The sequence below is a fragment of the Diospyros lotus genome, chromosome 12 (genome assembly GCF_014633365.1).
Source record: "Diospyros lotus cultivar Yz01 chromosome 12, ASM1463336v1, whole genome shotgun sequence".
NCBI classification, from domain to species: domain Eukaryota; kingdom Viridiplantae; phylum Streptophyta; class Magnoliopsida; order Ericales; family Ebenaceae; genus Diospyros; species Diospyros lotus.
The window spans coordinates 6,933,006-6,958,518 of NC_068349.1; the positions used below are offsets into that span (position 1 = coordinate 6,933,006).

General features: G+C 33.8%; 4 protein-coding genes and 1 pseudogene across 4 annotated transcripts; 2 read left to right on the forward strand and 3 right to left on the reverse strand.

Moving 5' to 3' along the window:
- Positions 1-1,679: 1,679 nt before the first annotated feature.
- Positions 1,680-3,876, reverse strand: LOC127787272 (acyl-CoA-binding protein-like). Its single transcript, XM_052315236.1, has 4 exons — positions 3,706-3,876; positions 2,216-2,333; positions 2,021-2,083; positions 1,680-1,925 (listed from the first exon to the last, which is right to left on the reverse strand). The coding sequence occupies exons 1-4, from the start codon at positions 3,715-3,717 to the stop codon at positions 1,846-1,848; spliced, it is 273 nt and encodes a 90-aa protein (XP_052171196.1). The 5' UTR covers positions 3,718-3,876; the 3' UTR covers positions 1,680-1,845.
- Positions 3,877-9,381: 5,505 nt separating this feature from the next.
- LOC127787273 (60S ribosomal protein L13-1-like) lies at positions 9,382-13,284 on the reverse strand (annotated as a pseudogene).
- A 1,122-nt stretch (positions 13,285-14,406) lies between these two features.
- Positions 14,407-15,421, reverse strand: LOC127786824 (acidic endochitinase-like). The gene is made up of 2 exons (XM_052314511.1): positions 15,066-15,421; positions 14,407-14,944 (listed from the first exon to the last, which is right to left on the reverse strand). The coding sequence occupies exons 1-2, from the start codon at positions 15,419-15,421 to the stop codon at positions 14,407-14,409; spliced, it is 894 nt and encodes a 297-aa protein (XP_052170471.1).
- A 4,216-nt stretch (positions 15,422-19,637) lies between these two features.
- On the forward strand, positions 19,638-22,213 carry LOC127814194 (probable polyamine transporter At1g31830). Its single transcript, XM_052355527.1, has one exon. It carries the CDS (start codon positions 20,214-20,216, stop codon positions 21,678-21,680), a length of 1,467 nt encoding a protein of 488 aa, XP_052211487.1. The 5' UTR covers positions 19,638-20,213; the 3' UTR covers positions 21,681-22,213.
- Positions 22,214-23,382: 1,169 nt separating this feature from the next.
- Positions 23,383-25,396, forward strand: LOC127814195 (probable ribosomal protein S11, mitochondrial). Its single transcript, XM_052355529.1, has 2 exons — positions 23,383-23,630; positions 24,498-25,396. The coding sequence occupies exons 1-2, from the start codon at positions 23,495-23,497 to the stop codon at positions 25,166-25,168; spliced, it is 807 nt and encodes a 268-aa protein (XP_052211489.1). The 5' UTR covers positions 23,383-23,494; the 3' UTR covers positions 25,169-25,396.
- Positions 25,397-25,513: the final 117 nt, after the last annotated feature.

Sequence of the window (25,513 nt, forward strand, 5' to 3'; positions counted from 1 at the left end):
TTAAATTTATTGATGAATTTTGTAACCCATTGTTTAAATAGGTTAGAAAAATAAACTGACTGAATTTATTTATAAAAAAAATATTTTTTAATTGATTGACACAATTTTAGTGTTTATATCACTATAAATATCATAATATTGTAACAACTCAAGAAAAAGATGGAAAATATACTTTGGGTTAAAGTGAATTAAGCAACTTATATTATAATGAAAATAAAAATAAAAATTACTAGTTAATGGTGCATAAAACATAAGAAGTCACCACATCATCGGTTCTATATACCACATTATTTGGATGATGTATATTTGTGTATTTTTTTTAATTGTTATAAGACCGTTTATGATTTTACTTTATATTATTTCACTAATTTATTTTAATACATACATATATTTATATGTATATATATATATATATATATTAGGCCTTTCTTAGATTTAGTGCAGTATCAACTTTGTTTTTGTAAAAAAAATATAAAATTGTGTCAAAATATAGGGCTTTCAATTATTTTTAATTTTTAGTTTTGTAAAACAATAAAAACACGTTTACTTTACATAGTAAAATGCGTTTATTTTCAAATTTCAAAAATGCATTTTCAAAAAAAGAAAAAAATTTATAAAAAAAACTCAAAATAACAAAAAAATATTTTGATTATTTTTAGCCAAAACACATAAGAATGGGCAATTTATTTATTTATATTTTATTCTTGTAATGGAAATTTTTTTTTATAAGATTTATTAACTTTAAAATGTATATATTTCTTAATAATATATTAGCATTAAATAGTTATAATTTATTGAATAATCTAATTTATTAAATAAAATATTATTAAAAAATTATTCTCAAAATTCCAAACACAATGCGTTTTTTAGTTTTCTATTTTGAGAAACAAATTTTTAAAATGACAAATATAACACATTTTTTATTTTCTAAAAACAAACTACCGAACAGAAAATTAAAAATAAATTTAAAACTCAAAATTAAAAATTAAAAATTAAAACCTACCGAGAAAACAACCTAATTTTGTTTGTCAAAAACCTTTTTCTGTATAGATGTGTAAAAAGATAGAATGGGAGGCTTTTTAGATAGCATTTGTTAAAGTAAGTAAAATAAAATTATATTAAGATAAAGTTAAAATATTTTTTAGATCAAGATATAAAATGGTTAAAATAAACTTATGAAACATTTTAAAATTTTTATCAAATTATTTGTTAACTTCTTTAAATTATACTAAATGACACATGCGTCATTTTTTTTTTATTTATAAAGACTAAAATAAATTTATCTAGAGAAAGGAGAAATAAATTTATTTAAAAAAATTCAGATAAAAAGTTACACGACTTATTTTTCAAGAGTTGTCAGATAAATTTAACAAAGAAAGTGAAAATCACTTTTATTTGAAATGATTTTCATATCTTATTTTTTTTTTTTTTTTATATCTTAATTAACAAATACTATCTAAGTAAATTTAAAAAAATGTATAACGCATAAAAATAATGATATTCAATTAAATACGTTTTAGGAGTTGCTATACTTTTAGAATACAATTGTCACCTAGACTTTAATAAGAAGTTAAAAAAGAATGGAACATTTGAATTTCAAAATACAGCAATATATAGATCAAAATTTAGGCATCTACAGATGGATCAAGGCAGCAAATTCAAAGCCTGATATAATACCCTTGTAAGAAAAACCCTGTTGTACCTGATCAAGGCACAAGTAACTTCATATACGGAAGAAGAAGATACAGCACAATAAGGGTAAACCACAATGTTTGCTGCTGTTATTAACTTCAACCAGTTTTTCAAACACAGTTACAAGGGGAAGAAAGACAGGCAGTTCTTGAATTAAGCAGATGCAGCAGCTTCTTCTTGCAGCTGTTTCACCTTGGTTATATAATCACTCATTGCCTCATCCTTGGATTTTCCTGCCACACAATCCAAACCAAATGACTCGGCCACCATAAACAACAAATGTTCGATCAGATAAATGTTGTGTGATTCAATGTCCGAAACCAATTACCTTCAACCGCTTTCCAGGCATCCCACTTTGCTCGGTCCCTCATATTGAAGATGCCGGGACGGCCTGCAGATCAGATGCACCAAGCAATGTGTAAGAACTAAGAAGAGACTATGGGGAATGCAAAATGTGCGAATGAACAGCAAGAAGAAGCTATTTTGATTCCAGAAGTGTATTTAACAGGAGGAAAATACTAACTAGTGTTCACTGGTCCAACGGTTGCTTGTTTGAACAGTCCATACAGAATAAGCTTGTTCTCATTGCTGGTGTTCTCAGGCAGGGTCTTAGCCTTCTCGGCATACTCCTCAAATTCCTCCTGGAGGCCCCCAAAATAATTTCACATCAATGTGTTAGTGGCATGTGAAACCAGTGTGCTTCATTGGTAAAAGTGCATTTGGATGGATTTCAAAGAAATAGAGCCTTAGAAAGACGTAAAGTAATCTGAAAACAGATAGAGAAGGCAACCACATCAAATAATATTATTTCATCCGCCATGGTTGTTGAGTCAAAGCAGATGCAACATATTCTAGCATTGAAATCTCGAGGGGTATACCTCCTGTGTTGAAGCTGCAGGAGTTCACAATCTCATTATGGAATTTTGTATTTCTCTTGTCATGTTATAGACAATGTTGGGACCAAAATATAATTTAGTACTTTTAAACCGTATGTTAACTTGCGACTTACGAGGAAGGTGATAGAGTGTTAAAGTGCTAATCCTATACCGAAAGTGAAAGTCACCCGTGTGGTTATGATTAAAAACGTACAAGCTCGTGTGACTTAGAAGTCGATGGATGATCTCTATATATTTTAGACTAAAGTGAAATATGAACGAATATGGTAGAATTAACAGTTTGGTATGCATATGTAATTTGACCAATAAAATATTTGAACCAAAAGGGTTTAGGGAGTGTAACATTTTGACCTTTTTCTATGTTTTTCTCACGAAACCCATTAAACCCTCTTCATCTTCTATGTCAATCTAGGTTATATGAGAGATATGTGTTAACTCTGTGCCGCAAGACCTTTATGTACTTGTAGTTCAATGCCCTTATCATTAGAGTAAAGATCACAGATCTTCGATGCCCTAGTTTTTTAGAGTAAAGATCACAAATCAATACGAGAAACAGGTGACACAGCTGTATTGCCCCTTCAATTAGCCAAGCAACCAGGAAAATTATTTTGGTCAAACAATCATCAGTCCAACTAAGTACCCATGTGTTTTTATTTCATTTTATTTTATTTTTTTGCTAAGAAAATACCCATGTGTTACGTATGTGTACATACATGAAACCTATCCCTCTTGCATCCATTGACAGATAAACATTTTCCACATTAATCAAACAAAGATCCACGACAGACATTAAGCTAAGCAAGAACAAATCCCTCAAAAGCATAGGCAATTCTAACCCTACTGTTAATTCTTGGCTCCGTGTTAAAAATTTAAATCATCCTTATCAAATCAAATATCCATACGCAGCAGAGCAGATCAATCCTTTCATTCAGATCTGAACTAGCTTCCACGGCAACTATCAGAATCTTAACAGAAAGCAATAACGACATAAAGAAAAAAATGGAGCGTTTAATTCCGCTTCAATCCATGAACAGGAATGAATCGAAGACAAGCCACGCAAACACAAATCAAACGACGGCGCAGAAGAAGATGAAGGCTTGAAGAAAGTAGAACCGACCTTCAAACCCATACTTAAGTTTCTGAAGACGTTTCTGATAAACGGGACTGCAATTGGCTTAGCTTGATTCGATACAAGCAAGAAGAGCGGCTACAGGGTTGCATTTATAGCGACGGAGAGATATTGGGAGTGAAGACAGACGTTTAAATTTGGGAAGCATATTCGGTTGTGATAACGTACATGTGGCGAGTAGGTGGACGCTAGACGTATTAAAGGCTCCAACTCCCATAGTCCCCTCCCATAGGCTCCGACCATAATATCATTTAAAGGTAATCAAGTTAATTGTCTAGTTATTTTTAAAATACAAATATAATCTAAATTATAACATAATAAATATATTTTTAATTTAATTTCAAATTAATTACTTGTAATTTGAAATTATAATAGTAATTAGTAATCATAATTATATATCAACTTACAAAATACTAACATATCAAAAACTTTTAAGAATCACATACCTTGTTTTATTTCATGTGACAAAAGAATCTCAGTGATATTATCCTAAATATAAAACCATAAAAATTATTAATTTTTACCAATATCAACTAATAAGGTACTCATGAACATATAAGCTCGCTAATTTCTATTCAAGATCAGGGTCGGCCCAAGGCTCAGTAGGGCCCTAGGCGATAATAAATTTTTTTTAGGGTAGGGTGGGGTGTTGTATTTTTTTGGGAGTTTTCCAATTTTTTTTTTTTTTTTGGGGGTGGAGAGGGGTATTTTGTTCTCTACTATATTTTTTTGTTGTTGGGGGAGTGTATTTTTTTGGGTGCCCCAAATTTTTGGGGGCCTTAGGCCTATGCCTTGGGCAGACCCTGTTCAAGATAGCTCACGAGCTTATAATTGATCTAACTCATGAACTTCTATTCGAGCAAACTCACAAGCTAACGAGTCGAATTTTATTGAGTTCAAACTCAACTCATTTACAAATCGAGTTTTAAAGTTAGGCTCAAACTTGTCTCATTTACTTTAATGAACGAATTCGAACAAACTTTTATTGAGCCGAACATCGAGTCAAACCCGAACAATTTGGCTCATTTGCACCCCTACCCACGCCCCCAACCCAAACTTAAATTTTGAATAATGTAATATATTAAAGGCTCCAACTCCCATACTTAATTTTTGAATAATGTAATATATTAAAGGCTCCAACTCCCATAGTACACCCCCCACTTAAATTTGAATATTACAATATATTAAAGGCTCCAACTCCCATAGTCCGATCTCCCTCCAACACCCCCCCGGCCCGCACTTACATTTTGAATAATGTAATTTGGTCCGAAAATAGTGGCCGATTGATGTCTCCCGATGATAAGTTTTAAATTTATGATGAACGAAAATTTTTTGAACACATTATTTTAGTGTTTTAGAAACATTTTCATTTTTAAGATGTTAATAAATATTTTTGGACTACTTTATAATTTTATTTTATAATATTAAAAAATATCAAAAATACATTTCTATTTTAGAAACACATTTTCATTCATTAATAAATATGAATTTTTTTTCATTTCGAACTTAAAACTTTTAGTTTGTTCTAAAATTTATTTTAAATTTTGTTTGAATATATTATAGAATTTATATTTATTCTTAGAATGAATAATTTTTTTTATATTAAAATTATATTTACAAAAAGGCTCTGATATTTTTTTATTTATGGGTTTCTCTCGTTTTTGTTTCTTATTTTTTTGAAAAATGACGTTTTTCTATGTCCATTTCATATTGTATCCGTTTTTTATTTTTGTTTCTTACTTTTCTAAAAAAGATCTTTTTTTTGTTTTCGTTTCTATTTCGTATCATATTTGTTTATTTTCTCTGTTTCTATACAATCTTGATTTAAATATAAAGATAGACGACGAAATACACCCTATTCCACATACTAAGCTATTTAGTTTAAACTTTAGGGTTCTTATATTTTTATAGAAAGTATTCTTATATTTTTTTTATTTGACACCCTATTTAATTAAATGTGATAGAAATTTTCATATTGTAAGCTAACATCAATTGTAAATGATTTTTAGTTTTAATAAATTGGAATCCTATAAGATAAAAAGTGTTAGCCTATATTGCTTGCAACCTTTTAACAATATGCCAAGTCACCCATTTTATACAAATAAGGGTTGGCAATAGTGTGGGTTTAAAGCTACATTATAACTTAATGGGTGACCTACTATAATTGTTGCATAATAGGATAAGCCCCTCCTCGATTTTTCCCACATCTATTGAGTTCTACCCATTGAGAACTATCATCACATTATGAGGATAAACAGAAAGACTACTTTGTACAATTTTTCTAATTAATTGATGTTTATGAATTACTCTCGTCTTATTATTGATTACGACTTTAATAGGTGTAAATCCAAAATCTTAAAGATGTTCTATATTTGTGTATAATTTTATACATTAATTCAATACTTGGTATCAAAACGAGGCAAACGTGAATATAGAATCCTAATATTTGATTTTTATTTTTGTGATTGGATATTTATTTGTGATACGACTTGGTTTTTCCAATTTCAAGTATATATAGAATTCAAGATTTCAAATACCTATTTTTATCATTTTTTTTCCTAGATTTTTCGTTCGTTAGAATTATGGTTCGTTTTTTTTTTCCAAAAATTTTGAAGCTTTTGCCTTGTTAGTTGGGTTTTCATTAAATTTCTTTATTTGTCTATTTTGAAGATTTTGTGCCGGATCAAGGTTTTATAGAGTGGTTGCATATGTAATATTTAGAATTTTTGTTTTATTCGTTCATAATCGTTCATCTGATAACACCTTTATAGTAAAACTCAAATAGGGCTAATTTCTTGACCCCTATTCATCAATCTTTCCTTCCACTAGTCTTATTGGAACTTAATTTGTTTATGGCAGCAGATCCGATAATTGAGAAAATTCAAGGCTATATTGAGAAATTTTGATGTTTAGAATTCTGTTTTTCTTTGTTGTTGGAGTCCTATTTCACTTAAATTTTTTCCTGGGTGTATAATTGAGGCAGTTATTTTCTGAGCGTGCAATGATGGATGCAATTATCTTTTTCGCTCATAATTTACGTTTTAATTATGAGTTGTTATTATTAAAAATTATGATTATCTGGTGCCAATTTACTTCCTTCAATTGAAATTCTTTCCAAATCTCCTCCAATTGCATCGCCTCTAATTATTAATTCTTTATAGCGTTGTGTGTGTACAGGGGTGGAGCCAAAAAATGTCTTTACTGAGGGCGGAATTTTTGTGAGGGGAGAGTAGACGATCGGCAAGGGGGAGCGACGATCGAGGGTAAATGGATGAAGCCGAGGTAGCGTTGAAAGTGATGAAGCCAAAGAAAGGCATCAAGGAAGAGCGACCAAGGAGGGCGAGCGAGTCAACGACCTCAATGATGGTTTGAGTTGTCCAATGGAGGCCGAAGTGAGTGAGAGCGAGAGACAGGCAACCCATAGCCCATAACAAGCGAAGCGAGGGAAGGAGAAAGGCAAGAGGGTGGACAGTGGACGCTTGAGTGAGAAAGGGACTGAGGGAGGGTTTCCAAATTTTATACCGGGCCCAAGTGCATGCCAAAATTAATAGCGAGCCAAGGCTAATACTGGGCATATCCTGGCTCTGCCCCTATATATGTGTGTGTATAGCTTAAGAGATGAAACTCGAACCATCTCGCACTGCATGTATATATATATATATATATAAACAAATACTTAGATATTATGTTTAATAAAAAAATAATTTATATGTATATTATTATGATTACAAAAATAATTATGTACATTGTTCTACCAATTTATTGCGAGATGGGAATGGGGCTAGAGGCTATGGTCAATGATTGCCATTGAGTAGATGGAGGCGTCGACAACAATGGAGAAGCTAAGTATTGATCTAGAGAAAAAAGACAAAGATGAGAGATCAATTTCATCTTTCACCTTCCTCAATTGCACGTGATTTCACGTGTGGTGCTAATTGAACAATAAGGTGTATGATAGGTTTAAAATTAAAATTTGAGTGAAACAATTGATCTCTCCTTAAGTTAAAGGGCATAAATGATTAAATTGAAAAAATTCATGAGCAAAAATATGTTTTTAGTCATGAGAACCATGCTTGCATGTGATGCATTCTTCATCTAAAAAATACTGACATTTTTTTCCCAACCCTATGTTGCATATATGACGTCTTAAGTTTTGGAAAACATTTGTCCTATTCTATGATTTAGGAAGCTGAATTAATATGGACAAAATAAAAAGCAAGTCGGTTATATTTTAGACTTTTACCAAAGTATATTGTGTCAACGTCATTAAGCCTATGACAATGAAAATTCTAGATATCTATAAGAGCTCTTTAAGTATCAATTCTTGATGACTACCAAGCTATATTATGTGACATTAAAGTTATATTAGTTAGTTATATTAACTTTTAGAAATCATAGACTTTTATCAAGCTATATTATGTCAACGTGTTATATTGTGAACAACAAGTATACTAAAAAAAAAGGAAAGGAGTGATGGATGAAACATACAAAATTCCTCCAAGCAAAGGTATCCTAATATCAGCCGAGATCTGCTGTCTTATTTTGTTGTCTTCTTTCCTGTCCAGCTAATGAGAAACAGCCACATCATCCATTTTTAAATAGTAATTTTTATAAAAAAGTTATAAAATCAAACAAAAAAAATTATAAAATCAAATAATAACATATGTATAACTTTTTATAATTTTTTTTGTTTGATTTTATAACTTTTTTACAAAAATTACTATTTAAAAATAGGTGATGTGGCTGCTTCTCATTGGTTGGACAGAAAAGAAGACAGCAAAATAAGACAGCAAATCTCGGCTCGTCCTAATATATGCTATTTGTGTGACATTAAAGAAGAATATTTAGATTATTAAAACTTTAAATATAACATAAAAAAGAAACATATATATAAATATAAAACATATATATATATATATCATTTTTCTGCTATATTTGACTTTATATGGCTTTTCAAAAAGTGAAAAATTCTAGCCTTTTCTTTTCCTCCTCGTCATTGTTATTTGAAGAAGAATCATATCCTTCTTTTTATTTATTTCAAATTTCCATTTTTTTATTTGAGAATATATCATTTCTTCTGATCATTCTATTTCTATCTTTTCATACACAACTAAAGAATAGAAAAGATTCTTTAGGAATCTGAAGGGCATGATAAATACCACCAAAACCTTATATTATCAGGACCTATCCTCCAAACTAGAGTAACATTTATGAGTATGTTTGATTGCACATATTTATTATAAAAAAATATATAATTATTACAATATTTTATATGAAAACAATTAAACATTATTAACTTTTTTATGAAAAAATGTGTATAGTACAAGTATTTAAATTTTTTTTTCATAAAATTCATTTTTCAAGGGGTGAAATAATTTTTGTTTTCTAAGTAAAATTACCTAAAATTAAATTCTAAATAATACAATCAAACATACCCTACATGTCCTTTAAACGTAGTATAACTTCAAGTAACACATTTTTTATCATGTTGAGAACACTATTATTTAATTACTTTTATCACTATTTTATCTCATTACTACTTAATCTGAATGCTAAGGACCATATATGAAAAATAAGGTCAAATTTGGTTTGGCATAATGGAGGGGAGGGTATAAGGTTCCTAAAAAAGGTGGTTTGATTGCTACCAAGGAATAGAATAAGCTATTCTCTCAAAATAATAGAAAGACTTCTCATTTAATATAATAAGTGACATAATTACATTTTTATCAAACTCAGCCTGTTAAGACTCACTCGACTTAAAAGTTGAACGAGCCAACCCGACTCACCCTAAACGGGCTCATGGGTGATCCCTAGGTTTGGCCAGTCGATCAAACAAAGCTCAATCCAACCCATTTAACATGAAAAAGCCTGTTAAAACTTCTCATTTTTTCTAAATGAAAATCAAAACTCTAACACAAAAGAAACAATGTAAATACAAACTGAAAACCAAAAAGTTATGTGGAAACACCCCTAGCAAATCAAATCATATATCTATCTGGGTATTTTAAGGCAGAGAGGAGATTGAGAAAGAACATTTCAACCAGAGATTAAGTTGACATCTTCATCCCCTCCCTTATCTTCCTTTTCTGCCTCGGCCGCCTTTTTCATTCGGGCACCGATGTGGCGCTCGTTCATTCGCTCCACTCTCAGCTTCGCATAGGCCTAGAATGATTTCATCTCGTCCGTGATTTTCACACAAGCTCAACGCTCGGCTTTTCTCTGACAATGGGCATGTACGGTCCTTGGACCTGAGTGGCCGTCGCAAGTTCTTCCGGACTAGAATCACCGGCCTGGAAGAAAGGTTCGAGTCTATAAGAGGATAGAGTAACACTGGATTGAAGACCCAAGTAAGCCACTAATATCATTACAATGAAAGCACAATTGATGTTCAAAATGTTCTACCTTGAAATTCCTTGCACGTCTTGGGAAGACAACTAACTTAGCTCTGTAAGTCTTGAGCCTCTGGACATTAGCTTGCAGGCTTTCCAGTGAACGATTTTTGCGGCGATGATCAACGGCAATACCAATTGTTGGAGCAAGCTTCTTAGGGATACCCGCAGCCTGTGATTGCCAAGCTTGCCAACTTTTAGAGAGAAGAAAATGAACTTCCATTATTTTAACTCTGTAATCTGAAATCTGACGCATAAAGAACAATGATCCATTGAATTCCTAATTTACAAAATTCTAGTCATGGATGGTAGTTAGAACCTTTCCCAACAATCAACAGGCACCAGATATATTGTCAACTCTCATGCAAACGCTAAAAAAGTAAAATGAACAGCTGCAAATTAAAAATAAGATCTGAGCCAACAAAGATGGCACCCCAAGATTCCAAGTAGCTAGACATGATATGAAATAGAGACAACAGTTTCTAATTGTATCTATCTTAAAAATAGTGAAACTCAAAACAGCATAAAATGGTTACTTTTGGTTTCATTTTCATACATGTAACCATCAAAAACTGCAATAAGCTTAATTATCTTCCTGCACCGGGAGTCTGACCATTCTCCAAAAACTATTCACACTAATCTCCTATATTAGAAACTTGATCCCAAAAAGAATTGACATGTTGCATCTCTTCAAGCCATAAATATATAAAACAAGTATAATGCTAATGATCATAGAGTCACCGGACCTTCAGCTCTTCAAGAGAAAAACGGCAACCAGCCCTGATTTTCATATTGTACTTCAGGGTTTGTCCATGAACAATAGGTCAAAGTGGTCCAGCTGTAGGACATGGGAAAATCTTGACAGCCTTCTTTTGCCTAGCTGGAATGGTATCAGCAAGCAGGAGTACAACAACAGCAACCCTTAGTCAAATAACAACTACAGCACCAAGGCCATGGAAGTTATCAAATTCTCAGTTAATCTCTCCTTGCAACTGATTACTCACCATTACGTCTCCTTGTTTTATGTGCTGGTTGGTTGAACCAAGTTTTGACATAATTCTGCCAATGCTTCCTGAAGTGCCCATTAGGCACCACATTGTTATGCTTGCCCATGACTTGCCTGCCAGAATATGCAAACATAGAATTCCAATAAGGAACAGTGTTTTTAAGGTGTCTAAGCCCATTTAAGCACAAAGCCTTCTACAGCTTAAGCACAAGCGCACTTAATCGAAACAAAGCACAAATATTACAAAAAAAATAAAGAGATAATATAAAATTGCAACTAAATTACTAGATAATACTATCAAGACAAAAATTAATAATAAGAGAGAACAAAACAGGGTCAGTTAATTAAATTTCAATGATTTAATTGAGATTAAGAAAGTCATCTTCATCATTAAAGTAATAATTCTCATCATTTTCCTCATAAGTGCCATCAAATTGACTTTCTCAACAAAAAATGGTCCTGAGCTAGAAGTTGAAGCTGTTGTTCTAGTTGTTACATTGCCTCCTTAATTTGCTTCTAATATTAAATCTAGACTATTCAACTCTAGCTATATTAGCAACAATACCCCATATCAAAAAATCATGACCAAATATTGAATCCTTCTCTTCTACAACACTCCAAGATATTTATATAATAGATGGGTCTGTGTTTTGGTGTATTAGGATACAAAATAAGAACACTTTTTTTACTATAAAACAATAAAATTTGAAAAAATAAATAAATAAGCACGCTTAAGTGGGCTCTTCGCTCATGCACTTTTCGCACTTAATCTGCGCTACCCTTTGACAAGAAAAAGCACTAGAACTGCACTTTGCGATTTTCTTGCACTTAAGCGTGCCTTTAAGAACAGTGACTTGTAGGAAAACAATGGTAGAACAAGACCAACAGAAATTTAATGAAAAAGTTTTAGATATGACATGAGTTATAATGACCTTGAAGAATACATTGTCAAAGATAGAGATTAATGGCAAGCTAAAATCCATGTAGCTAACATCACCTAATGGGATTAAGATTTGGCACATTGCTGTTTATGTTGTTTATTTTTCCCAACTTGTATATATAGCTTTCTTTGTCTTTTGCATCGAGCTATTGATACAAATTTCCATAATTTTTAACTTCACTTGACCGGCTGCCTCCTTTGATTCCTTTTTAACCAAATATACATAATTACATATTCAAATTTTCTCACAAGGGAATATATGCATTGTGTTGTACCAAGCTCTCTTGATCATGATTTTTTCTTGAATCTCCCCAGTCCAACACCTTAACTCCCTTTAGTTTGAGATTTTTCCCTTGACTTTCCTAGAATAGCTTTGTCAAGTCTTAATTGGTAGTGTCCATTTTGTTCCACATTAGATGAGCCCTACCTTCCACAATCTAATCTCTTCCTCCAGACTACTTTTTTTCAGGAAAAATAACTTACTTTTTGCCCCATAAATCCCCCCACTTGATTCATGGGGTTTGCTCTTATCCTCCTTCCTCCTCAATTATCTGTATATGGACACTTAAGTACCATGAGCCTAAGGTGAGTGCTTAGGCCCTTTCATGACATAACTTTGCAGTTCGTACAATCCTTATGAATGGTAACAAAAGTTTAATTGCAGAGAATACCGGTTTCTCAACAATCCATGATAATCTGTCTTCATGCTGATTGCACACCATCATAGCGTCCCTCTCTTCATTAAAGATATGCACAATGTTGAGGATTGTTGCCAGCATCATTTTTTCTAAAATCCAATAGTCAGAACCCAAAGATTGGCATACTTTTGAACCTCCTTCTCAGAACTTTCTACACTTGGGGCACCAACATACAAACAAATATCTGCCCACGACAAACTTACAAGTGCAAACGCACATTGTACACCTAGGTAAGCATGAATGCATCCCCAAAAATGCTGCTGTTGTAGAACGAAACAATTGCTTCCACCAAAATACAAGATTCACACAGCAAGGTTGCCCAGCCCATGGAAGTAAACATGAGAAATCAAACTAACGTTCCGAACCAGAAAACCAACACAAGCTGTGTTTGATGAAAAGAATAATAATAATTTCCCTTCTTTTTCCTAGGTTTTCTCGTCAAGCAAATAGATAAGGGGATCAAAACCTATATACATCAAACATATAATGTACCAGAGAGAGAGAGAGAGAGACAAAGCGCGTTTCAGAGCGAGATAGAAGCACCTGAGAGATGCAACTTCAATAAGCAGTCTTTATTCGAACTCGAAGATCGACGTGAAGAACCTGTCTTCCCCGGTAGATAGTCGAATTGGCTTTGCTTTTTGAAGCTATTGATTCTGACAGAAACCCTACATTGGAAGGCCGAGATTGTACGGTCATTCCTCTAGTTGGGCCCTGGCCCGCATGATTACCCACGCCTCTTTCTACAGGTTCGAGCCCAGGCCCATAATTGAGAATAACAATCGTCACGACTTTTATTTTTTATTTTTTGGATATTATTAAATTTTACAAAATATCCGCATCCTCTCTTTATTTCCTACCTTTTTTTTTTTTTTTCTTTTCTTTTTTCCTTACCTCCCATCTCTTTCTTCCCCCTCTTCATTTAACTAGCATTGCCACATGGATGCCAACTATTATTGTCAACATTATAAATTAGTCGATTGGAGTTCGTTTGTCCGCACTGAGAAGGTAAACACAAATTCAAAGAAAAAGAAAGAAAGAAGAAGTATGCAAAAGAATTTTTATGTGGTTAAGCCTGAACGATACATAATTCACGATTGTTCCTCAGGTTATTTCAGCAAAGTTATAGTATGTTATTATTCGTTATTCTCTGTACAATGATTTCCGACCCTTATTTATAGCATGAGATGTTTACAATTGAGATAAGATTCCAAAATAAGAAGATATTATCACATTAATAACGCTTCCTTAGCTACTTATTTCTAATCAGGAGCGAATTCCGCTTTAGTAAAGATTTGATTTGTTTAAAATCGAGAAATATGACTCCTTCTCAAATTAGATTATTGAGAATCTTCGATAAATCCATTCCTAGCACATTATCCGGACTTAGCAGCCTTGTGAGGGGTCAAAGACGTGACTTGCTGTTCACATCATTCCACGAACTATATTTGATTTAAACGACCTGCGAGCTCTTCTTGATGGTTTTGAATCTAAATTGATTGGGTTTCGGCTGATTGGGTCAATCCGCTGGTCCGCCCTCTACCCATAATTATGCGGTCTTGAAAATACCCATATCAATTATATATATATATAATGCGATTTATTTTATAAAAAAAAACTGCCCCCGATTAAGGAAATTAATTGGAAGCATGCAACTCAAACAAAAGGCCTGATAAATTCGCTATACCACTCGTCGTAGAACCTACTCCAAAGCATCACACCTCCGTATTTAGAAGAAGCCTTAATCTCGGGAAAAATATCATTTACCAGCACATCGGGTGGAATATAGCCTCCGTCTGCAGCATCGAGGGCTGCTGGCAGTCCCAAAAGTAGCTGCTCAGCCTGGATGGTTGTCCACTCATTCCAAGTACTCTTGAGAAAGACAGTATTGTTATTGGAGTATTGGCAAGGAGGACTGTTGTAGAACTGGACTTGGACGTGGTTGAAGAGGTTAGTGGCAATTGCATCTTTTAGCCGAGTGTCTGGGAATGGACATCGCGGGGTTGCAGCCAAGTAAACTTCCTTCATTCCCAGTTGGCTGCTGAATCCCGAGAGAGCCTTGGCTAGCTCGTCCCAGTACTCGACAGTGCCAGTTTCAATGTCGAAATTGATTCCGTCCAAAATAGCATCACCCAACGGCCGAGAAGTTGATTGACCACTGAGAAAGTTGCACCATAAGTAATCTGCTACACTCCTATCAAAAAGAAAATTAAATGTCAAATTTTTACTAATTGGTGTAAAATTGTAAAAATATATATATATATATATATATACCCTATTCAAATAAATAAACCCTTAATGAATAGCTAGGTTACCGAGCATCTTCCACAGAAGTGAGGGTGTAGCTGACGGTGGGACCTCCAATGGAAAGCAACACCTTAATCCCGAGACCTTGGCAAGTTTTGATGTCACTGCTCATGCTAACACAGCCGCCGGAAGCTGGGTCACAGTGGTCGACGAGGTTGAGGACTGGTGTCTGGCCATTGCCAAATGTGGTTAGAAAAGCTATGTTGACAATGCCATAATACTGGGAGATGCAAGTATCAATCAAGTTATCTTCGCCGCTGTTCTGACCCCAATAAATTGAGATGATTCCGCCATGCGAGGAAGAGATGAGCAAGAGGAAGAAGAAGATGGTATTGGTAAGGTGTGACTGGACCTTAGAAGCCATGATCACATTCACATGCTTGGTTTGGTTTATAGGCACATCTTCCTCCAATTTAATTTGGCCGTGCGCGTACGTAATCTTAACTAGGATATTAAAGGTTTTTTTTTATTTTTTTTTATGAATTAGGGTATTTAAGTTTGACTTGTTGAAGTTAATGTTGCATCATTTATGGTATGTTTATCTTAAATTGATCGAATTCTAAACGGCTAAGTATTTCTAATTAAAAAAATGGGTTCTAATATATAGCATTGCCTAGGTGAGAAAGTGGTAATCTTGAGGTTGAGGAGAAGAGTGGAAAAGGAAAACTCTATCCTCTCAAGTCCAGACCATCAATGTTGTGTTCCCCTGGTAGGAATAAAATGTTTTTTTTTGTGTGTGGTCTCTTATGCATTATTATGGCACCAAATATAATTAAAAATATACAAAATCTTTAAAGAAGAGTATAAATAACACTTTTAGATTGTGTTGTTCTTTCCTTTGCTAGAGCCATTCGGGTGCCTTTCACACCTAAAAAGATTTTACCCATAAAAGATGATTTGGGTCATTTTCAAATTAAGGTACTCTTTTAAATAGTGTTTTATGTAATATTATATTTAATTAAAATTATTATATTATTCATATCAAACAACATAATATTTGTTCGACTCAGATAAAATTAGAAGAAGAGCATGCCTCCTCCCCAACCCCCCCCCGGTGCCCCTCATCATCCCACACATACTCTCTATATGTCTACATCGGGTAAACTCGACGCAAACAAATTTTTCTTTTTATACATTTAATTTGTACATTTTTTCTAATTGTAATGCAATTAACCCATTTGTTTTATGCATATTATCCACGTGCGCATTCTTTCTGATTATAATTCGCATGTGGCCCACCCTTCTATTGGGATTACATAGATCTTATCATATATGCGTAGCGGAATTAAAATTTAGTTTATAGATATCCCATTTTTTAGAAATTACGGTTTATAAATTGAAAGCAAAAATAAAAGGTTACATCTTTAATAAAATCTAATTTCACTGTTAGGTTTCCCGTCGTAAAATTCTCCAAGTGTAGGATGCCGAGTCGGTCCACCCAAAATCACTTCTATACAAAAATATCAAGAGAAATGGAAGTGAAAGAAATTTTTCTCAAAAATTTCTAACTCACTTCCTTAGATTCACACACAACTCTCAAAACTCTCTCAATACTCAAGTGATTCAAGAACTATCAAGTGATTAAAATAAAGAGATTGAGAGCTTTTATATATATAGGGTTTCATTAACCCTATTTATTAAATCGGTTGGGCTTCTCAAACCCAATCCATTTAATGTTATTGGACCAAGCTCAAACCAATTGTGTTAATTTGAATCCGATAGTGCCATCGGATCAAACCCAATGTGCTAGTAAAAGGCTCAATCCAATTAATGATTAAATAATTATATTCATAATATAATTATTTAATTATTCTTATTTATCTAATAAATAAATGCACTATAATTAGTAATTATAAAATTACTAATTTATCCATATTCTCTTTGAAAGTGATTTCTTTTGGATGAGACTTTCTAGGTTCACAAATAAATTGGCAACGAGAATAATCAACGATTAATTCTCGTAAATCATGAATGACATCTACTAATATATCATGATTACCCAATTTATTGTGAAGCGGGCATTGTGAACATTTTACTACGTTACCCTGCAATATAGTCCTGCTATCATCTTATATCCTGACAAGATATGAGATCATGGTCAGTAGGTCGAATTTCTTTATCTCGTCATATGCCAAATTCAAAATCAATCTCGACTAATTATGATACAACCCTTATGAAACAAATTCCATCGTCATATTACCTCGACCAAGGATTTATCGTCAAGTGATTACTGGATCGCATAGGATATATTTCTCATAAATCTCGAGGTGATAGATTCTATATTTGATGCACACATACCTCATGTATCACTGAATCAGACACATAGATACGTATGATTATTTTTTATTAGAAAAACCATATAATATTGCTGATATTCTAATTCATCAATACATAGATATCCATGTCATCTTAGATCCAAGGACTAGTTGCACAATCGCAGTTAACATTAAATCATTGACTCGTGAGAAATAAACCCATGTGATTTAATGTTAACAGTTTCGTTCAGTAAACTCGTTCTTGTAACGAGCACCTACTCATATTCCTTCTATATCTCATACAGAATGACATGAGATTCACCAACCTTATTTTTCAGTATCTCATACTGAATAAGAAAGAAGACGATGTGCTGGCCTTTATGAGTTGTTATTATCCAGATTACGAATTCTACGAGCATGAACATGTTTATAGTATAATGAAATATGAATTATCCGTAATTCGTATTCTTAACTCTTAAGAATTATATCCACTCCCTATTATACTAATGAATATATGTTTTATAATTTAAACTATATTGTAATTTAAATAAAATATAAGTTTATCATTTAAATAATATTTAAAAAATTACAAAATCGATTCCGTTTATGTCATTAAAATTGATATTCAGGGTTCATATCTAACACCTTTCTCATCCCACACACAGTCTTTGTATGTCTACGTCGAGAAAAAGATTTTTATACATTTAATCTGTACATTCTTTCTAATTGTAATGCAATTAATCCATTTGTTTTATGCACATCATCCACGTGCGCATTCTTCCTGATTGTAATCCGCACGTGGTGCCCTTTACGGCATCAAAAGTTTTTGTTAAATAATTAAAATTAAAAAATAAATGCTATAACTTTTTAAAATTTAGGATATCTTTAATTATAAAATTAGAATTAAAAATTAAAAAATATTCTTAAAAACTGAATGGGACTCTAAAGCATCATGGGCCTAACACGTGGTGAATATTAGTTTTACTAAAAAGCCTTAATTTTATTTTGATTTACGACTCAATAGTGGTAAGAGGAGTCGGCCACTGCATGTTTAATATGGTCACAAACATTATTATATAATCACAAAGTTCCTTTTTCACAACTTCCAATAATTCATATTTATTTAGTAATTCCCATCCGTATTGGCTACTGTCGGCCACTAGCTCAGCCCTCGGGTCCATCGCCCAGTTTTCTGAATTTTCTTTCTTTAAAAAAAATAAAAATACAAATAAAATAAAAGTCATAACTATAACCGTTATGGGTGTCATTAAAAAAATTATATATTATTATCATTTTTGTCTAATATATTTTTTAATAAAAATATAACATATGACTAATGGCACCATCTAATCTTAACATTACTCATAAACTTAAAAATTTAAGAAATATTTTAGTACTTTGAGTTAGAATAATGTTAATAAGTAATACCTCATTTATTGAGTTGTATGTATATTCTAAATTGTGTTAATTATCTCTATTGATATTGGATTAAGTATATTGTAGAGGAAAATAATTGAATTACATAAATTCACAAATAATCAAAATATTTATCGTGTCTTATGGTGAGGTGTATAAGTAAAATATCATTTATTTAAGACGATAAGGTGCGAGAAATATTTTAATTATTTATAAATATATGTATAATCTAAAATGTATTCGTTAATATACAACTAACATATGTCTTATATTTTTAGAATACATATCAAATGGTTGGACCACGATAAGATGAAATTATCACTAATAGATTGTGAGTTCGATTATTTATTCTACGTAATAAAATAAAATCTACTTTTTCTAGTAAAATTGAATATACGAACTGTGGAGAATTGCGTAAGACAATAATTTTAAGTAACATATGCCTCGCTTGCAAATTGAGTCAAAGGATTTCGGGTCATGCTATTTGTGCAGAACAAATCTTATAGAAAAATTTATAGGGCAACCAAAATATCAATTTTGCCCCTGCAATTAATAATCCAAATGCCCCAAATGTAGCATCTCTCTCTCCCTCTGTCTCTCTCTCGCTCTCTTTCTCACACCGTCGGCTCCAGCGACAGAGGCAGCGGCGAGACGAGGCGGCAGAGGCGACGGGGGGAGGTGGCGGAGGTTGCAGCGGCGAGGCGAGGCGGCGACGAGACCAGGCGGAGGCGAAGAACGACTGCAGGTGAGGTTGCAATGGCGAGGGAAAGAGGGAGAGAGAGAGGAGGGGATGAATTCAAAATATCACGATATTTTGATATCAAAATATCATAATATTTCGCGACATATCATCCCTGTATATTTTCTGTAACCAAGTTTCTGTATTACAAATAGCATTTTCCAATGATTTCTCACCCTTCCTAGTTCTTGGAACTCTCCTCTTTTGTCTTATCGCTCATCGCTATCATTTAGCATGGCACGTCGCTCTCGGTTTGCCCTTTAAATGGGCATTTGTTCTGGCTCTCTCACAAACCCACCCCTGAATCTTAAGCCCCTCTCAACATGGATGTTTATTCTGTGGGTTGGAGCTGTTAACAATCCCAATAGAGTTGGGTTTCTTTATTGGTCGGTTTGCCCCTCTTTCCCTGTTTGATTCAAGTTGATACTGCGGGTTTATTTTGTTCTTGCCTAGTGATTTTTCCATATATAATCAAATTTCATACAGTAGACATCTTTTATCACTGTCATGGATCAGAAGTGCCTTTTTCGGTTTATTTCAGTTCTGGGAGATGCTATTGAACCCACCCATACTGTTTTTCACTGAACTTTTGCTTATTTCAACTCTGCAAGAAAAACCCTAGCTGTTATCTGTGCTAGAAATTCCTGCGTTTTGAATCTATTGATTGGACTAAAAACTGTTTGATTCGCGGGTGAGGATTCATTCAAATTTTATTTGGTTTTTAGAATTTAAGAATTTGGTTCTGAATGGAAAACTTGCAGAACACAGGTAATAGGCAATCTTCCATTGCAATGGAAGAACCGAATAGTGAATCCTATCTGGGGACTAGTGAAGATCCTTCTCCTAGGGTTGTTAATGCTAGGAAAATTTCAGTACTGCCCCTTGTTTTCCTCATCTTCTATGAGGTTTCAGGGGGGCCATTTGGGATTGAGGACACTGTCAATGCAGCTGGCCCTCTTCTAGCCCTTATTGGGTTCTTGGTTTTCCCATTCATATGGAGTGTGCCGGAGGCCCTAATTACTGCGGAGATGGGTACCATGTTCCCAGAGGACGGTGGCTATGTGGTTTGGGTTTCATCTGCATTGGGGGACTTTTGGGGGTTTCAACAAGGTTGTTTGAAATGGCTGAGTGGGGTCATTGACAATGCTCTTTACCCGGTTTTGTTTCTTGACTACTTGAAATCATCCATCCCGGCATTAGCCGGTGGTTACCCAAGGGTTCTAGCAACATTGGGTTTGACTGCTCTCCTCACTCTGATGAACTATAGGGGTTTAACCATTGTGGGGTGGGCTGCTGTTCTGTTGGGAGCTCTCTCACTCCTTCCCTTTGTAGTTATGGGACTTATTGCAATCCCAAAATTAAGGCCTTCAAGATGGTTAGTGGTTGATTTACACAGCGTTGACTGGAATTTGTATCTAAACACACTATTTTGGAATTTGAACTACTGGGATTCAATAAGTACACTAGCAGGAGAGGTGGAAAATCCGAAGAGGACTCTGCCAAACGCTCTGTTCTATGCTTTGATCCTAGTTGTTTGTGGGTATTTCTTTCCCTTACTCATTGGTATAGGAGCTGTACCACTTGACCGTGACTTATGGACTGACGGGTATTTCTCAGATATAGCAAAGATGGTGGGTGGAGTATGGTTGAGAATTTGGATTCAAGGTGCTGCTGCAATGTCAAATATGGGGATGTTTTTGGCTGAAATGAGCAGCGATTCTTTTCAACTTCTTGGGATGGCAGAAAGAGGGATGCTTCCGGAGTTCTTTGCCAAGAGATCCCGCTATGGAACTCCTCTTGTTGGGATTCTATTTTCAGCTTCCGGAGTGATTTTGCTTTCATGGCTGAGCTTTGAAGAAATCGTAGCTGCAGAAAACTTCTTATATTGTTTTGGAATGGTGTTGGAGTTCATAGCATTTGTAAGGCTCAGAAGGAAATACCCAGCTGCATCTCGCCCTTACAAGATTCCCGTAGGAACAATTGGATCCATTCTAATGTGCATTCCTCCAACCATACTAATCTGTGTTGTGTTGGCTCTTTCTTCACTCAAAGTGTTTCTCATAAGCCTCATTGCTGTTGTTGTTGGACTAGCAATGCAGCCTTGTCTAAAACACCTAGAAAGAAAGAGATGGCTCAAGTTCTCCAAAAGTGCCGACCTCCCAGAGCTTCATGGTGCTGCTCATGTACTGAATACCGAATCCTTAATTCAGTAAGTAATCCCGTTCCTCGTCACCTGCATAGAACTCAATACTCAAATCGCGCAAGCTGCCAATGCAAGAAATATCATCATCGTCATTGTGTCTTCATCCAGCTTTCAGAAAGATCCCAATGCAGAACAAGAAGTCTATGGTACCTTTCGTATATGTTGCTTTGTTTAGATGTTTATCAAGAGCACATACTGTTGGTTGTTGGCAAGAATAGTACTGTTCTCAGCCATGCTTTCCTTGCAATTTTGTCATCAAATTATGCCAGAGAAGCATGATGATGTTCAAAATGCAAGCTGCAGCGGGACAACAATTCAAGGGAAGCCTCCGCTTTGCAGGCAGAGCTGAGAGCCTTGGAGAGCCATTATCATGCCACAACCATCGCATTTGTCACATACTCAAACCAGATTACGGAGAATGCATCTTAAAACTGTTTGTAAAAATAAAATAAAATGATATGGACCTTATAGAAGATAGGCAATGGATATAAATGGATGAAAAGTTACAATTTATGCAGCGGATCTTATGTAGTCAATTTGGTATATTGTTGTTGTAGTGATGTATGCTTTGCAAAGACTTATAAATGTAAACTTGTTATTATGATAGCGTTTGTTAAAATGAGTAAAATAAGATTATATTAAAATAAGATTAGAATGTTTTTCAAATTAAAATATAGAATGATCAAAATAAGATTGAAAAATATTTTAAAATATTTATTAAATTTTTTAAAATACATTAGAAAATATGAGTCATTTTTTTTGTACTAGCAAAGTTCAAGATATTTTTATATTGAAGGGGAGGAGATATAAGTATGTTTAAAAATTAATAGATAAGAAGTCACTTAATTTTTTTTTTTTAAAGTTATTAAATAAGTTTAATAAATACATTAAAAAAGATAAAATTTTGAAATAATTTTTTTTTTATATATTTTTTTTATATCTTAATTAACAAACACTATTTATGTATGTTAATCAAATGTGTTTGACATTTAACCTCGAGTGAAAGACTAACTCACATGTTATATAGTTAATTTATAATATTTTTTGATACTTATAATCAGTATTTTATAATTCAAATTTCGTATCATCTAAACTGGTCTTAAATAAAATATGTTTACACATGAACATTGTAATAATGATATTAATTTTATTGTGATATATTACCAATAAATTATCCTCATTAAAACTATATAATTAGCAATAACACTAATCTTATAACTAAATGGTGATCCATGCTATAAAAACGTAAATAAAAAAAAGTTAAAATAGCAAAGACGGAAATTTGAATGAAGAGACACAAAAGTTTATTAATATTTACATTGTACCCTAAAATTACTCTTTTAAGTTTATCAATTTCAAATCTTGTTTAAAACTCAAATCCAAATCTAATTATATGTAATATGAACGGTCCAAATCTATTGATTTATATTTAGTTTCATGTATTTATAATTAAAAGATGATATATTCATATTACTAAGTTAATATTTAACCTTTAAAAAATAAGTCAATTTCATAGTTACAGTGAGTCATTGGTTAATTTCACTAACAATGGTTAGTGATTCACTTATAACAAATATTAAGTTTAAATAATTTTTAAACTTCAAATATTAAATATTACCGTATAAATATAATGGAACAAATTTCCTTTTTGACTTATAATAAAATAGATAATACCCTTTAAGTTAACAATTTAATTTATAATTTCTTTTCATCCGCCTTCTGTCTCCACTTCCTTAAAACCCTAGGAAGCGTTCCCCCTCTGGTTAAGACGGACGGTGTAGGCAGAATCTGGAAACCCTTCCCTCCAGGATCACTCACCCAGCCATGCTTCGATTATCGAGCCGGCCAAGGTTCCTGGATCGAGCTGTTGTGGTCTTCAACCGCAGATCTGAAGGCCCCTTGAGTTCCTTCTTTTGTGAATCCAGTAACTCGGATCGCTCACAAATCCATGGTGTTCGAGGCAAGTGTAAATCATAAATTCGTATCTTGTCTATATCAACTCTTTGTTTATATATGTTTCTATCTGCCATTTTGGGTTCTGCTCGTTTCCTTTTCTTTTCAATATATTGATAATGATATTCTTGGGAGCTAGATAGGTTCGAAGCCTAAGTTTGGTTTTTAAGCAATGGTTCATTTGTTCGGCTTGAAATGCGAGAAACAAGTGCCTACAACCTGGCTTTTTTTTTTCCTTGGGTGTTCGCCTAGTAGCCAGAGCAGAGTGCCCAACGTTGAGATAGGTTGCTGCCTTTTAGTGTGTAGAGGGAACCTACTTTAATAATTTGACCTAAGAGAAAATTACGTTATTCGACGTAGAAATTTGGAGAGACTACTAATTATGTATAAGACGAGACATGCTTTTGCAATGGAGGAACTTTTTGTCCTAAACATGGAGTGTGTGAGCTGCCTGTGAAATTTATGGTTCTACTCTGTTTTGTATTTATTTATTTTTAAACATGAATTATAGACAAATGAAAAATGTCTAGCACTAGAATTGAGCTGGCGGCATTGAAGTTGATGTTCGCTTGCAACGTAAATTAGCTTTGTGTTCATGCCCGAGGAGGCTGGTTATTTTTTCTATGTAGGGTAATGAATTGGTGCGTTTGGATTTTGCAAGTAAAATATGGATGATTTTATTTTCAATGGTCCTGAGGATGTAATGTTTCTACCTTGATATTATGAAAGACTTCAATGGGGGATGCTAATGAGGATTTCTGGGAACCCCATTTGAGCAGTTGATGCATTACTGGGGGAAGTTTTATTTGTTTGGATTTGCTGTCGAGAAATTGTGTCAACCTGGCTAGTGATGAAATTCTTGTCGCTTTTGCAGGTTTGGATGATCTGAAAGGCAGTTCTTATCTTCATAGAAATGTTGGAGCATCATCTAATATCAATCTTGTGCCTCAAATATTGGGAAATTTGGGTGCAAAATTGGGTTTTCTGAAAGTGAATGAAACTGTTTCTCCGCACAGTGCATTGAGTTTTAGGTGTTTTGTGCATTCTTCAGATCACAAGGAGTTTGAGACTGGCAGAAATTCTAGATCCATGGATTTCGCGAGGGGAATTATGGAGAGAGGTGGAAGGGACACAGTGGGTGGCTCTTCATTTGGCCAGTATGGCGTTGAGCACAATGCAGATATTGTCCATATAAAGCTGATGCGCAACAACACTTTTGTTAGTGTGACTGATTCTACGGGGAACAAAAAGGTTGGGGCTTCCTCAGGATGTTTGTCTGAAATGAAGGGAGGGCCAAAACTATCTCGATATGCTGCTGAAGCAACTGCAGAACATGTCGGTCGACTAGCAAGAAATTTAGGACTGAAATCTGTTGTGGTTAAAGTGAATGGGTTTACTCACTTCAAGAAGAAGAAACAAGCAATCCTGAGCTTCCGAGAGGGCTATACCCATTCACGAGGCGACAGAAATCCTGTAGTATACATTGAGGATACCACTCGGAAGCCCCACAATGGATGCAGACTCCGAAAGAAACGCCGCACATAGGCTGAAAGCAAGATGCTCAATTGTATCCATTATGTTGCTGTGGGGATGAGGCTTATAACGTGCTCTACCAGTAAATGGAACAAATAAGTGGTTCTAAATTGTTTTTTTTTTTTACTACTGGTGCTTATTTTGATGGAAGGTTAGTATGACAGTAACGGTAAGATACATGCACTGAAAAGGATGCTTCTTATCATGTTTTATTGAACTTACTGTTGTGTTTTATCTTCAGCCATGTATAACCAAGTTTAGAATTTTGTATGCCTATTCTGAGAAATAGTGAATTGGTGTCCACAAGATACAAGATTAAGATGGGGGATAAAAATAACCAGTGATCTAGAATTTATG

Coding starts and splice junctions, on each gene's coding strand:
- LOC127787272 (XM_052315236.1), bottom strand. Junction 2,084..2,215: donor CGTTGGACCAGTGAACACTA/GTTAGTATTTTC, acceptor TCTGATCTGCAG/GCCGTCCCGGCATCTTCAAT. Junction 1,926..2,020: donor TGCCTGGAAAGCGGTTGAAG/GTAATTGGTTTC, acceptor ATTGTGTGGCAG/GAAAATCCAAGGATGAGGCA.
- LOC127786824 (XM_052314511.1), bottom strand. CDS start 15,421: ATGGCTTCTAAGGTCCAGTCACACCTTACCAATACCATCTTCTTCTTC. Junction 14,945..15,065: donor ACTTCTGTGGAAGATGCTCG/GTAACCTAGCTA, acceptor TCTTTTTGATAG/GAGTGTAGCAGATTACTTAT.
- LOC127814194 (XM_052355527.1), top strand. CDS start 20,214: ATGGAAAACTTGCAGAACACAGGTAATAGGCAATCTTCCATTGCAATG.
- LOC127814195 (XM_052355529.1), top strand. CDS start 23,495: ATGCTTCGATTATCGAGCCGGCCAAGGTTCCTGGATCGAGCTGTTGTG. Junction 23,631..24,497: donor ACAAATCCATGGTGTTCGAG/GCAAGTGTAAAT, acceptor TCGCTTTTGCAG/GTTTGGATGATCTGAAAGGC.